General features: G+C 47.3%; 1 protein-coding gene across 1 annotated transcript in view; it reads left to right on the forward strand.

Moving 5' to 3' along the window:
* SLC23A1 (solute carrier family 23 member 1) overlaps positions 1-13,361 on the forward strand; it is a 171,555-nt gene extending 158,194 nt beyond the window's left edge. The window contains exons 13-14 of the mRNA XM_075274875.1: positions 9,241-9,336; positions 10,695-13,361. Coding sequence (XP_075130976.1) covers positions 9,241-9,336; positions 10,695-10,939 — 341 coding nt within the window. The 3' untranslated portion in view covers positions 10,940-13,361. The remainder of the gene's footprint in view (positions 1-9,240; positions 9,337-10,694) is intronic.
* Positions 13,362-13,572: the final 211 nt, after the last annotated feature.

Here is a 13,572-nt window from a genome sequence, read left to right on the forward strand (position 1 = left end):
CGAAGCCAGGCCACACCCGGAATCTCCCAAGATGTTCCAGTTCGTACCCAGCCCCGAAAAACTCCCACCTCGAGGGCACGTTTCTCGAAGGTGTGGAGTTTTTTCAAGGAATGCGCCGAGGACAGATATAGTGTTGTCTGCACAATTTGCCTCTCGAAATTGATTAGGGGCTCTGAGAAGAGCAACCTGTCCACCACTTCAATGCGCCGTCATTTGGAATCCAAGCACTGGAATCAGTGGCAGGCAGCAACGGCAGGACAAAGGCCGCCTGCCGTTCACGCCACTGCCACTGCCTCTGCCACTGCCTCTGCCTCTGCCACTGCCACTGCTGACTGTGCTGGCGATGCACTCCAGAGGACGAGCCAGGACACCACTTCATCTGCCTCCGCCACTTTGTTGACTTCTCCCTCATCCTCCCCTGTTCCTGTCTTATCTCCTTCTCCTGCACCATCAAAGGCACCATCAGGCGCTTCTTTACAACAACCCACCATCTCTCAGACATTGGAGCGGCGGCAGAAATACACTGCTAACCACCCACACGCGCAAGCCTTGAACGCCAACATCGCTAAACTGCTGGCCCAGGAGATGTTGGCGTTCCGGCTTGTTGAAACTCCCGCCTTCCTGGACCTGATGGCAACTGCGGCACCTCGCTATGCCGTCCCTAGCCGTCACTACTTCTCCCGGTGTGCCGTCCCCGCCTTGCACCAGCACGTGTCACTCAACATCAGGCGGGCCCTTAGTTCCGCGCTTTGCACAAAGGTCCACTTGACCACCGACGCGTGGACAAGTGCATGCGGACAGGGACGCTACATTTCACTGACGGCACACTGGGTGAATGTAGTTGAGGCTGGGACTGCTTCCCAAACTGGCCCGGTGTACCTCGTCTCCCCGCCTAACATTCCTGGCAGGGACACGAGAAGAACACCCCCCTCCTCCTCCTCCTCTACCGCCTCCTCCTCCGCCACCGCCTCCTCCTCCGCCACCGCCTCCTCCTCCGCTGTTAGATTGACCCCAGCTACGAGTTGGAAACGTTGCAGCACTGGCGTTGGTAGACGTCAGCAGGCTGTGCTGAAGCTGATCAGCTTGGGGGACAGACAGCACACTTCCTCCGAGGTGAGGGATGCCCTCCTCGATGAGACGGCAATATGGTTTGAGCCGCTGCACCTGGGCCCAGGCATGGTCGTTTGTGATAACGGCCGGAACCTGGTAGCAGCTCTGGAGCTTGCCGGACTCCAACATGTTCCATGCCTGGCCCACGTCTTCAACCTAGTGGTGCAACGTTTCCTAAAGAGCTACCCCAATGTTCCAGAGCTACTGGTGAAAGTGCGGCGCATGTGCGCCCACTTTCGCAAGTCGACAGTAGCCGCTGCTAGCTTAAAATCTCTCCAGCAACGCCTGCATGTGCCACAACACCGGCTTTTGTGCGACGTCCCCACACGCTGGAACTCAACGTTTCAGATGTTGAATAGAGTGGTTGAGCAGCAGAAACCTTTGATGGAATACCAGCTACAAAACCCTAGGGTGCCACAAAGTCAGCTGCCTCAGTTTCACATCCATGAGTGGCCATGGATGAGAGACCTTTGTGACATCCTACGGGTCTTTGAGGAGTCCACAAGGAGGGTGAGCTCTGAGGATGCGATGGTGAGCCTTACAATCCCGCTCTTGTGTGTTCTGAGAGAATCCCTGATTGACATCAGGGATAACTCAGATCACACAGAGGAGTTAGGGATAGCATCCGATCCGTCACAGCTGGAGAGTAGGTCCACACATCTGTCCGCTTCACTGCGTTTAATGGAGGAGGAGGAGGAGGAGGAGGAGGAGGAAGAAGAGTTGTCCGATGATGTGATGGTGATACAGGAGGCTTCCGGGCAACTTCGAATCGTCCCATTGTTGCAGCGCGGATGGGTAGACATGGAGGATGAGGAGGAAATGGAGATTGAACTTTCCGGTGGGGCCAGAGGAGTCATGCCAACTAACACTGTGGCAGACATGGCTGAGTTCATGTTGGGGTGCTTTACAACCGACAAGCGTATTGTCAAAATCATGGAGGACAACCAGTACTGGATCTTTGCTATCCTTGACCCCCGGTATAAAAACAACATCTCGTCTTTTATTCCGGTAGAGGGGAGGGCCAATCGCATCAATGCTTGCCACAGGCAATTGGTGCAGAATATGATGGAGATGTTTCCAGCATGTGACGTTGGCGGCAGGGAGGGCAGTTCCTCCAGTAGGCAACCAAGTTCTCACTGGTCCACACAAACGAGGGGCACACTGTCTAAGGTCTGGGACACCTTGATGGCACCCCCTCGCCAAAGTGCCGCCACGGAGGGTCCTAGTGTCACCAGGCGTGAGAAGTATAGGCGCATGTTGCGGGAATACCTTTCCGACCACAGCCCTGTCCTCTCCGACCCCTCTGCGCCCTACACGTATTGGGTGTCGAAGTTGGACCTGTGGCTTGAACTTGCCCTATATGCCTTGGAGGTGCTGTCCTGTCCTGCCGCCAGCGTCCTATCTGAGAGGGTGTTCAGTGCAGCCGGTGGCATCATCACTGACAAGCGCACCCGTCTGTCAGCTGAGAGTGCCGACCGGCTCACTTTGATAAAAATGAACCACCACTGGGTAGAGCCGTCATTTTTGTGCCCACCTGTGTAAAGCACCCCAACATGAAACTCCATGTCTGTACTCAACCTCTCCAATTCCTCCGCATCCTCATACTCATCCACCATAAGCGTTGCACAATTCTGCTAATACTAGGCTCCCTCCACCCTGATTTCCCCCAACTCTGCTGGTTAGAGGCTCCCTCCACCCTGATTTCCACCAACTCTGCTGGTTAGAGGCTCCCTCCACCATGAATTGGTCCAAACTGGGCTGTTTAGCGGCTCCCTCCACCATGAATTGGTCCAAACTGGGGTTTTTAGAGGCTCCCTCCACCATGAATTGGTCCAAACTGGGGTTTTTAGAGGCTCCCTCCACCATGAATTGGTCCAAACTGGGGGTTTTTAGAGGCTCCCTCCACCATGAATTTGCCCAAACTGGGCTGTTTAGAGGCTCCCTCCACCATGAATTGGTCCAAACTGGGGTTTTTAGGGGCTCCCTCCACCATGAATTTCCCAAAACTTGGCTGTTTAGAGGCTCCCTCCACCATTAATTGGTCCAAACTGGGCTGGTTAGAGGCTCCCTCCACCATGAATTTGCCCAAACTGGGCTGTTTAGAGGCTCCCTCCACCATGAATTGGTCCAAACTGGGTTTTTTAGAGGCTCCCTCCACCATGAATTGGTCCAAACTGGGCTGTTTAGAGGCTCCCTCCACCATGAATTTCCCAAAACTTGGCTGTTTAGAGGCTCCCTCCACCATTAATTGGTCCAAACTGGGCTGGTTAGAGGCTCCCTCCACCATGAATTTGCCCAAACTGGGCTGTTTAGAGGCTCCCTCCACCATGAATTGGTCCAAACTGGGTTTTTTAGAGGCTCCCTCCACCATGAATTGGTCCAAACTGGGCTGGTTAGAGGCTCCCTCCACCATGAATTTCCCAAAACTTGGCTGTTTAGAGGCTCCCTCCACCATTAATTGGTCCAAACTGGGCTGTTTAGAGGCTCCCTCCACCATGAATTTGCCCAAACTGGGCTGGTTAGAGGCTCCCTCCACCATGAATTGGTCCAAACTGGGCTGGTTAGAGGCTCCCTCCACCATGAATTTCCCAAACTTGGCTGTTTAGAGGCTCCCTCCACCATTAATTGGTCCAAACTGGGCTGGTTAGAGGCTCCCTCCACCATGAATTTGCCCAAACTGGGCTGTTTAGAGGCTCCCTCCACCATGAATTGGTCCAAACTGGGGTTTTTAGGGGCTCCCTCCACCATGAATTTCCCAAAACTTGGCTGTTTAGAGGCTCCCTCCACCATTAATTGGTCCAAACTGGGCTGGTTAGAGGCTCCCTCCACCATGAATTTGCCCAAACTGGGCTGTTTAGAGGCTCCCTCCACCATGAATTTGCCCAAACTGGGCTGGTTAGAGGCTCCCTCCACCATGAATTGGTCCAAACTGGGCTGGTTAGAGGCTCCCTCCACCATGAATTTCCCAAAACTTGGCTGTTTAGAGGCTCCCTCCACCATTAATTGGTCCAAACTGGGCTGGTTAGAGGCTCCCTCCACCATGAATTTGCCCAAACTGGGCTGTTTAGAGGCTCCCTCCACCATGAATTTGCCCAAACTGGGCTGGTTAGAGGCTCCCTCCACCATGAATTGGTCCAAACTGGGCTGGTTAGAGGCTCCCTCCACCATGAATTTCCCAAAACTTGGCTGTTTAGAGGCTCCCTCACCATTAATTGGTCCAAACTGGGCTGGTTAGAGGCTCCCTCCACCATGAATTTGCCCAAACTGGGCTGTTTAGAGGCTCCCTCCACCATGAATTGGTCCAAACTGGGGTTTTTAGGGGCTCCCTCCACCATGAATTTCCCAAAACTTGGCTGTTTAGAGGCTCCCTCCACCATTAATTGGTCCAAACTGGGCTGGTTAGAGGCTCCCTCCACCATGAATTTGCCCAAACTGGGCTGTTTAGAGGCTCCCTCCACCATGAATTTGCCCAAACTGGGCTGGTTAGAGGCTCCCTCCACCATGAATTGGTCCAAACTTGGCTGTTTAGAGGCTCCCTCCACCATTAATTGGTCCAAACTGGGCTGGTTAGAGGCTCCCTCCACCATGAATTGGTCCCAAACTGGGTTTTTTAGAGGCTCCCTCCACCATGAATTTGCCCAAACTGGGCTGTTTAGAGGCTCCCTCCACCATTAATTGGTCCAAACTGGGCTGGTTAGAGGCTCCCTCCACCATGAATTGGTCCAAACTGGGTTTTTTAGAGGCTCCCTCCACCATGAATTTGCCCAAACTGGGCTGGTTAGAGGCTCCCTCCACCATGAATTGGTCCAAACTGGGCTGGTTAGAGGCTCCCTCCACCATGAATTTCCCAAAACTTGGCTGTTTAGAGGCTCCCTCCACCATTAATTGGTCCAAACTGGGCTGGTTAGAGGCTCCCTCCACCATGAATTTGCCCAAACTGGGCTGTTTAGAGGCTCCCTCCACCATGAATTTGCCCAAACTGGGCTGGTTAGAGGCTCCCTCCACCATGAATTGATCCAAACTGGGCTGGTTAGAGGCTCCCTCCACCATTAATTGGTCCAAACTGGGCTGTTTAGAGGCTCCCTCCACCATGAATTTGCCCAAACTGGGCTGGTTAGAGGCTCCCTCCACCATGAATTGGTCCAAACTGGGCTGGTTAGAGGCTCCCTCCACCATGAATTTCCCAAAACTTGGCTGTTTAGAGGCTCCCTCCACCATTAATTGGTCCAAACTGGGCTGGTTAGAGGCTCCCTCCACCATGAATTTGCCCAAACTGGGCTGTTTAGAGGCTCCCTCCACCATGAATTGGTCCAAACTGGGGTTTTTAGGGGCTCCCTCCACCATGAATTTCCCAAAACTTGGCTGTTTAGAGGCTCCCTCCACCATTAATTGGTCCAAACTGGGCTGGTTAGAGGCTCCCTCCACCATGAATTTGCCCAAACTGGGCTGTTTAGAGGCTCCCTCCACCATGAATTGGTCCAAACTGGGTTTTTTAGAGGCTCCCTCCACCATGAATTGGTCCAAACTGGGCTGTTTAGAGGCTCCCTCCACCATGAATTTGCCCAAACTGGGCTGTTTAGAGGCTCCCTCCACCATGAATTTGCCCAAACTGGGCTGGTTAGAGGCTCCCTCCACCATGAATTGGTCCAAACTGGGTTTTTTAGAGGCTCCCTCCACCATGAATTTGCCCAAACTGGGCTGGTTAGAGGCTCCCTCCACCATGAATTGGTCCAAACTGGGCTGGTTAGAGGCTCCCTCCACCATTAATTGGTCCAAACTGGGCTGTTTAGAGGCTCCCTCCACCATGAATTTGCCCAAACTGGGCTGGTTAGAGGCTCCCTCCACCATGAATTGGTCCAAACTGGGGTTTTTAGGGGCTCCCTCCACCATGAATTTCCCAAAACTTGGCTGTTTAGAGGCTCCCTCCACCATTAATTGGTCCAAACTGGGCTGGTTAGAGGCTCCCTCCACCATGAATTTGCCCAAACTGGGCTGTTTAGAGGCTCCCTCCACCATGAATTTGCCCAAACTGGGCTGTTTAGAGGCTCCCTCCACCATGAATTGGTCCAAACTGGGCTGTTTAGAGGCTCCCTCCACCATGAATTTGCCCAAACTGGGCTGTTTAGAGGCTCCCTCCACCATGAATTTGCCCAAACTGGGCTGGTTAGAGGCTCCCTCCACCATGAATTGGTCCAAACTGGGTTTTTTAGAGGCTCCCTCCACCATGAATTTGCCCAAACTGGGCTGGTTAGAGGCTCTCTCCACCATTAATTGGTCCAAACTGGGCTGGTTAGAGGCTCCCTCCACCATGAATTGGTCCAAACTGGGCTGGTTAGAGGCTCCCTCCACCATTAATTGGTCCAAACTGGGCTGTTTAGAGGCTCCCTCCACCATGAATTTGCCCAAACTGGGCTGGTTAGAGGCTCCCTCCACCATGAATTGGTCCAAACTGGGCTGGTTAGAGGCTCCCTCCACCATGAATTTCCCAAAACTTGGCTGTTTAGAGGCTCCCTCCACCATTAATTGGTCCAAACTGGGCGGGTTAGAGGCTCCCTCCACCATGAATTTGCCCAAACTGGGCTGTTTAGAGGCTCCCTCCACCATGAATTGGTCCAAACTGGGTTTTTTAGAGGCTCCCTCCACCATGAATTGGTCCAAACTGGGTTTTTTAGAGGCTCCCTCCACCATGAATTGGTCCAAACTTGGCTGTTTAGAGGCTCCCTCCACCATTAATTGGTCCAAACTGGGCTGGTTAGAGGCTCCCTCCACCATGAATTGGTCCAAACTGGGTTTTTTAGAGGCTCCCTCCACCATGAATTTGCCCAAACTGGGCTGGTTAGAGGCTCCCTCCACCATGAATTGGTCCAAACTGGGGGTTTTAGAGGCTCCCTCCACCATGAATTTGCCCAAACTGGGGTGTTTAGAGGCTCCCTCCACCATGAATTTGCCCAAACTCTGCTGGTTAGAGGCTCAATCCACCCTGATTTTCAAAACAAATGTTGGTGCCAACCTCAACTTACTACAAGGGCCAAATTCACTGCTGGTGACAAGCTCTCCTCACTGCAAGTGCCAAATACACATGTTTCAAGGTGTTTTCCTACTGTCAGAGAGGTGGTATTGAGTGTGTAAAGTGTGTAGTTGTTAGGCTGTGATGTTGGGGTAATAGAGGGTCTTTGGTGTGTTAGATGCCCCCAGACATGCTTCCCCTGCTGTCCCAGTGTCATTCCAGAGGTGTTGGCATCATTTCCTGGGGTGTCATAGTGGACTTGGTGACCCTCCACGTATATATATATACAGTCCTATGAAAAAGTTTGGGCATCCCTATTAATCTTAATCATTTTTAGTTCTAAATATTTTGGTGTTTGCAACAGCCATTTCAGTTTGATATATCTAATAACTGATGGACACAGTAATATTTCAGGATTGAAATGAGGTTTATTGTACTAACAGAAAATGCGCAATATGCATTAAACCAAAATTTGACCGGTGCAAAAATATGGGCACCTCAACAGAAAAGTGACATTAATATTTAGTACATCCTCCTTTTGCAAAGATAACAGCCTCTAGTCGCTTCCTGTAGCTTTTAATCAGTTCCTGGATCCTGGATGAAGGTATTTTGGACCATTTCTTTCTACAAAACAATTCAAGTTCAGTTAAGTTTGATGGTCGCCGAACATGGACAGCCCGCTCTCAAATGATCTGAAAACAAAGATTGTTCAACATAGTTGTTCAGGGGAAGGATACAAAAAGTTGTCTCAGAGATTTAACCTGTCAGTTTCCACTGTGAGGAACATAGTAAGGAAATGGAAGACCACAGGGACAGTTCTTGTTAAGCCCAGAAGTGGCAGGCCAAGAAAAATATCAGAAAGGCAGAGAAGAAGAATGGTGAGAACAGTCAAGGACAATCCACAGACCACCTCCAAAGAGCTGTAGCATCATCTTGCTGCAGATGGTGTCACTGTGCATCGGTCAACTATACAGCGCACTTTGCACAAATAGAAGCTGTATGGGAGAGTGATGAGAAAGAAGCCATTTCTACACGTACGCCACAAATAGAGTTGCCTGAGGTATGAAAAAGCACATTTGGACAAGGCAGCTTCATTTTGGAAACAAAAATTGAGTTGTTTGGTTATAAAAAAAGGCGTTATGCATGGCGTCCAAAAAGAAACAGCATTCCAAGAAAAACACATGCTACCCACTGTAAAATTTGGTGGAGGTTCCATCATGCTTTGGGGCTGTGTGGCCAATGCCGGCACCGGGAATCTTGTTAAAGTTGAGAGTCGCATGGATTCCACTCAGTATCAGCAGATTCTTGAGAATAATGTTCAAGAATCAGTGATGAAGTTGAAGTTACGCCGGGGATGGATATTTCAGCAAGACAATGATCCAAAACACCGCTCCAAATCCTCAGGTATTCATGCAGAGGAACAATTACAATGTTCTGGAATGGCCATCCCAGTCCCCAGACCTGAATATCATTCAACATCTGTGGGATGATTTGAAGCGGGCTGTCCATGCTCGGCGACCATCTAACTTAACTGAACTTGAATTGTTTGTCCAAAATACCTTTATCCAGGATCCAGGAACTGATTAAAAGCTACAGGAAGCGACTAGAGGCTGTTATCTTTGCAAAAGGAGGATCTACTAAATATTCATGTCACTTTTCTGTTGAGGTGCCCATACTTTTGCACCGGTCAAATTTTGGTTTAATGCATATTGCACATTTTCTGTTAGTACAATAAACCTCATTTCAATCCTGAAATATTACTGTGTCCATCAGTTATTAGATATATCAAACTGAAATGGCTGTTGCAAATACCAAAATATTTAGAACTAAAAATGATTAAGATTAATAGGGGTGCCCAAACTTTTTCATAGGACTGTATATATATATATATATATATATATATATATATATATATATATATATATATATATCCTGAAATAGCCTTGATCTTCGTCTGGAAAGAAGAATATGTTTTCTCTGTTCACTTTCTGCAATCCAGCAGTCTGCAGACATACAGTCTGTGTTGTAAAATTAATAGAGTACAGGACAAATAAACTAGAACAACAAGTCTCATGATGTAAGATTGTGCGGCTTCTCTAATGCTAATTATTGGGATTTTACAGGTTTACCAGAATTGGATCAAATATTGACCGTGCTTCTAACTACAGAAATGTTTGTTGGAGGATGTATAGCATTTTTCCTTGATAATACAATACCAGGTAATGTGCATCATTAATATACATACAGTGAAATGTTAACGTGTATGAATTGCATTCATCTAGGCCTTAACTGTTACGAAACCTGTTAGGTTTCATCTGCTGCCAACATCCCAGAAGAACAAAGAAAGACAAGGATAGTGATACTAGACAGTGATACTAGACCCACCCCAAAGTCCCTACCTGCTTACCTCAGCTACCCTAAGTAGTAGATGACAACTGGGCGACGGTCCTTTCCTATGTCACAAGTGCAAACACAAAACGCAGAAAAGATAAACAAAGGAGAACAGGTAGGAAAATAGCAGGCAGCAGGAACAAAAAAAATAGAATTGGAAAAATATACAAGTCTGCAGAAAGCAGAGCTGAGGAAAAACAAGATCAGAGATACAGGAGAAAACTGCTACCATGTCCAGAGAAACTAATAGCAAGCACTCAGATGTGGGTTAGAAAACTATATATAGGATGTCAGGAATCCGACCCAGGCATGATTGGAAAGGAAGGATGTCAATCACATAAGCAAAGCTGAGGTTAACTGTTTGAGGAGCAGATGGAAGCAAACAGATGAGTGTCGTGCAGGATAAATAGCAAAGGTGAGGGAATAGAGCTGTGTTCAGACAGATACAAGAAGAAACAGAAAAGCATAAAATCATAGCCGGGCACACACCCTGTGCTGTATCATATGGCTGGAGGATAGCGCAGAAGCCAGAACAGATACGGACATTAATGGGGCTCTATCATTGGGAAAAGTCATTTTTAACTAATCACATCCTTGCATAGTCTTTAGAAATGCTACTTCACACATACCTTTAGTATGTACATTGCCTCAGTGGTTTCTGAATAAGTCTGGTTTTATTCATATGCTAATTATACTGGTGCACGATGCATCGTGCACCCCCTTTGCTATTGTTTCCTATGGGAGGCTACTGCTGATGATAACTCAGCTTCCTGTTTGCACACACATATAGGAGATAATAGCAGAGATGAGTGCTGCGGGGAACTTCCTGTGCTGGCTGGAAGTTCATTAGTAAATGAATGAAAACGGACTTATTCAGAAACCACTGAGGTAATTTACATACTAAAGGTAGGTGTGGAATAGCCATTCTAAAGACTATGCAAGGATGTGATTAGTTAAAAATGACTTTTCCTAGTGATAGAGCCCCTTTAAATCAACCCAGAGAGAATGGGGGGGGGGGGGGGGGTTACAAGGGACACCTCCAAATATAGTAGATGGTCAAATGACATTCATCTACTGACTGGGTACCTTTAAACATTTCATAATCCCATGAGATAACAGACTAAAAGAAATGTTACTGTACTGTACCGTATTCCACTTACTAATATTTTGTGAATACTTTTTCCAGGTACAGAAAAGGAGCGGGGGCTGGTGCAATGGAAGCAGGGAGCACATGCCAGCAGTGACACATGCGCAGACCTAAACACTTATGATTTTCCATGTGGCATGAAATTAGTCAAGAAAGTAAAGTTCTTCAAATGGCTACCTATATGTCCAGTTTTCAAAGGATTTACAGCTTCTGGTCAAAAGGATCCAGCCAAAGATACAGTAAATGAGGACCAGGGAAACATTTCATTGTGTACAAGAGTATAAGGCTAAATATATTCTACAACTGCCATGACTTTAGAGAGAGACAAAAGACTATTTCTCATAAAGTCCCCTCTAAAAGTCAAGATATTCGGCGTGTAGGACATATTGATGATTTTTGTTAATTTCAAGTTACATACATTAATTTCTATGTATGTAAATTGCAAATTTATCATTGACTAAAGCAAGTTTAAAAAAAAAATTGCAACTTAAAGTTGTACTTCAAACAAAAATAAACATTTTATAAAATATTATCATTTTTTAATTTTTTCCATGGTGAATGAACAACCACTGATGCATGTTTTTGAGCTAGAAGCAGCTTCTCTGAGGCCAGTCAGCACTATGGGGATGATGGTATATGCACCTACTGCTGGATATATCTCTGTGCTATTGCAGCTGTTATCATCTACATTCAGGGGCATAGCAATAGGAGGTGCAGAAGCAACAGTTGCTATCGGTCTCTGGTTCCTGAAGATCCCACTGTGCCATAAAATAAAACTATTCTAAAAGGTATATTGGGCCCAGATTTACAGATTTTGCAATGGGTTACAGGGCATTCACATTATTCTTTTGTCTGCATTGATATACCATGTACACCGGGCCATTTTAACACATTGCGCCCAGTGCAAAATTTTCATATGTGCCCCCCCCACCACTTAGAAACACCTGACCTGCACAAACTATAACGTCCACTTAGCGGACCACACAGCATAATGCCTCTATCCACCTGCCCTCACAGCATAATATACCCCTCCAAGTGCACCCAATGTCCCCCTGCAGCTGCCCCCTGTTTAATGTCCCCCACCACAGTTTAAAGTCCCCTTGCAGTTGGCTCCACAATTTGTCCCTTTCCTATCAAACAAAAACAAGTAATAGTCACCTTTTTTCACTCCCTTGCTGTTCTGGTCCAGAGTCTTTAGTGAGTTGCCGGCACAATGTAATCATCACATCATGTTTAGAGATGAGCGAACAGTGAAATGTTCGAAGTTCGATTCGAGTAGCCGCTCAATACTCACTGTTCGATGGAACATCGAACCCCATTATAGTCTATGGGAAATAAATACTGGTTTAGGGGGAAAACACTATTCGACTCAGGAGAGTCACCAAGTCCACTATGACACCCCAGGAAATGATGCCAACACCCTGGAATGCAACTGGGACAGCAGGGGAAGCATGTCTGGGGAGATCTAACATGCCCAAGTCACTGTATTACGTCGGGATCCCTGTCAGCTTGCAATATGCGCAAGCTGACTTTTTCCCATAGGAATGCATTGACCAGCGTTGATTGGCCGAATGCCATACAGAGTACAGCATTCGGCCAATCAACACTGGTTCTGCCGGAGGCTCGTCCGTGAGGAGGCGGAGTCTAAGATCGGACCAGAATGGAGACTGCTGTGCACTGATCTTAGACTCCGCCTCCTCCAGCAGAACCAGCGTTGATTGGCCGAATGCTGTACTCTGTATTCCTATGGGAAATAGTCAGATTGCGCATATTGCAAACCGACAGGGATCCCAATCAGATAGAGCCCCAAAGAGCTGGGTGAGTGACATTCCCACCTAAATAAAGGTAACCCTGCCAGTACATCTGTCCCTGTCTCACAATCACATAGTCCACAGTCTCATATGAACCGGATATTAAATCCACTATTCGTATAAATTGGAGGTCATCTGATTTAGCCAGCCAATTACTTTTTCCGATTTTTTTCGATGCCTCCATTGTTGTAGTTTCTGCTCCACCTCCCCTACGCAGTTATTGGTGCAAAAAAAGTGCATGGGAAGGTGGGAGGGGAATCGAATTTTTAGTGAGTTTTCCACCTGGTGTTCGACTTAAATCGAACATCTCGAACAGCCTGATATCCAATCGAACATGTACTCGATCAAACGCTGTTTGCTCACCTCTAATCATGTTATCATATTTCACCTGCAGCTCCCAGGAAAATAGTGAACTATGGAGCAGATAGTTGGACACTGGTGAGCGGAAGTTTAGGCAGCCTGCAATAGCAAATGCAGGACTGTCTGCTCTCTCAAGGAGGCCCTGATTCAAGTGCACCATTAGCCCTATGGCTAAAGCGATCCTGCATGTTGATAGGTGTATACATATTTTTAGCAATACTTCTTGCTCTGTTCACATACATTCCCTCCTGGCCAAGACAGGTCACTCTGACCCGTCTTCAATATTTTATTGTTTAATCAACATTTGCCTGGGACCGCTAACATAACAAAATAATAAAGTCTGAATAATAAAAATAATATGACCCAGATGAGTTCAATTGGGAAATCATCATGACTTTGATTTGTGTAGCAAGATGACTTCAGCTGCCAGGTGTTGGGGAAATCATCTGTTTGCAAATTATTGTTTGATGCATATGAACTGAAAATACGCATTGAAATGTTTGTTCAAATATGAACTCCAACTTCAGTGGCTATAAAAAGGTGTAACTTGCATAATAAACTCTGCTTCTGCCCAGATTCAATTTGGCTCCGTGTTGAAACCATCACTGACTCAAGTCTTTATCTCTGAATCTATCATCAAATATACTTAAGTGATCCCATTGAGACCACCCCTGATAATGTAAAACATACACTGCCCTATAAATATACTCACTCGGGTGTAAGATTGTTTACAGCATAGGCCAACA

The sequence above is a fragment of the Leptodactylus fuscus genome, chromosome 5 (genome assembly GCF_031893055.1).
Source record: "Leptodactylus fuscus isolate aLepFus1 chromosome 5, aLepFus1.hap2, whole genome shotgun sequence".
NCBI classification, from domain to species: Eukaryota; Metazoa; Chordata; class Amphibia; order Anura; family Leptodactylidae; genus Leptodactylus; species Leptodactylus fuscus.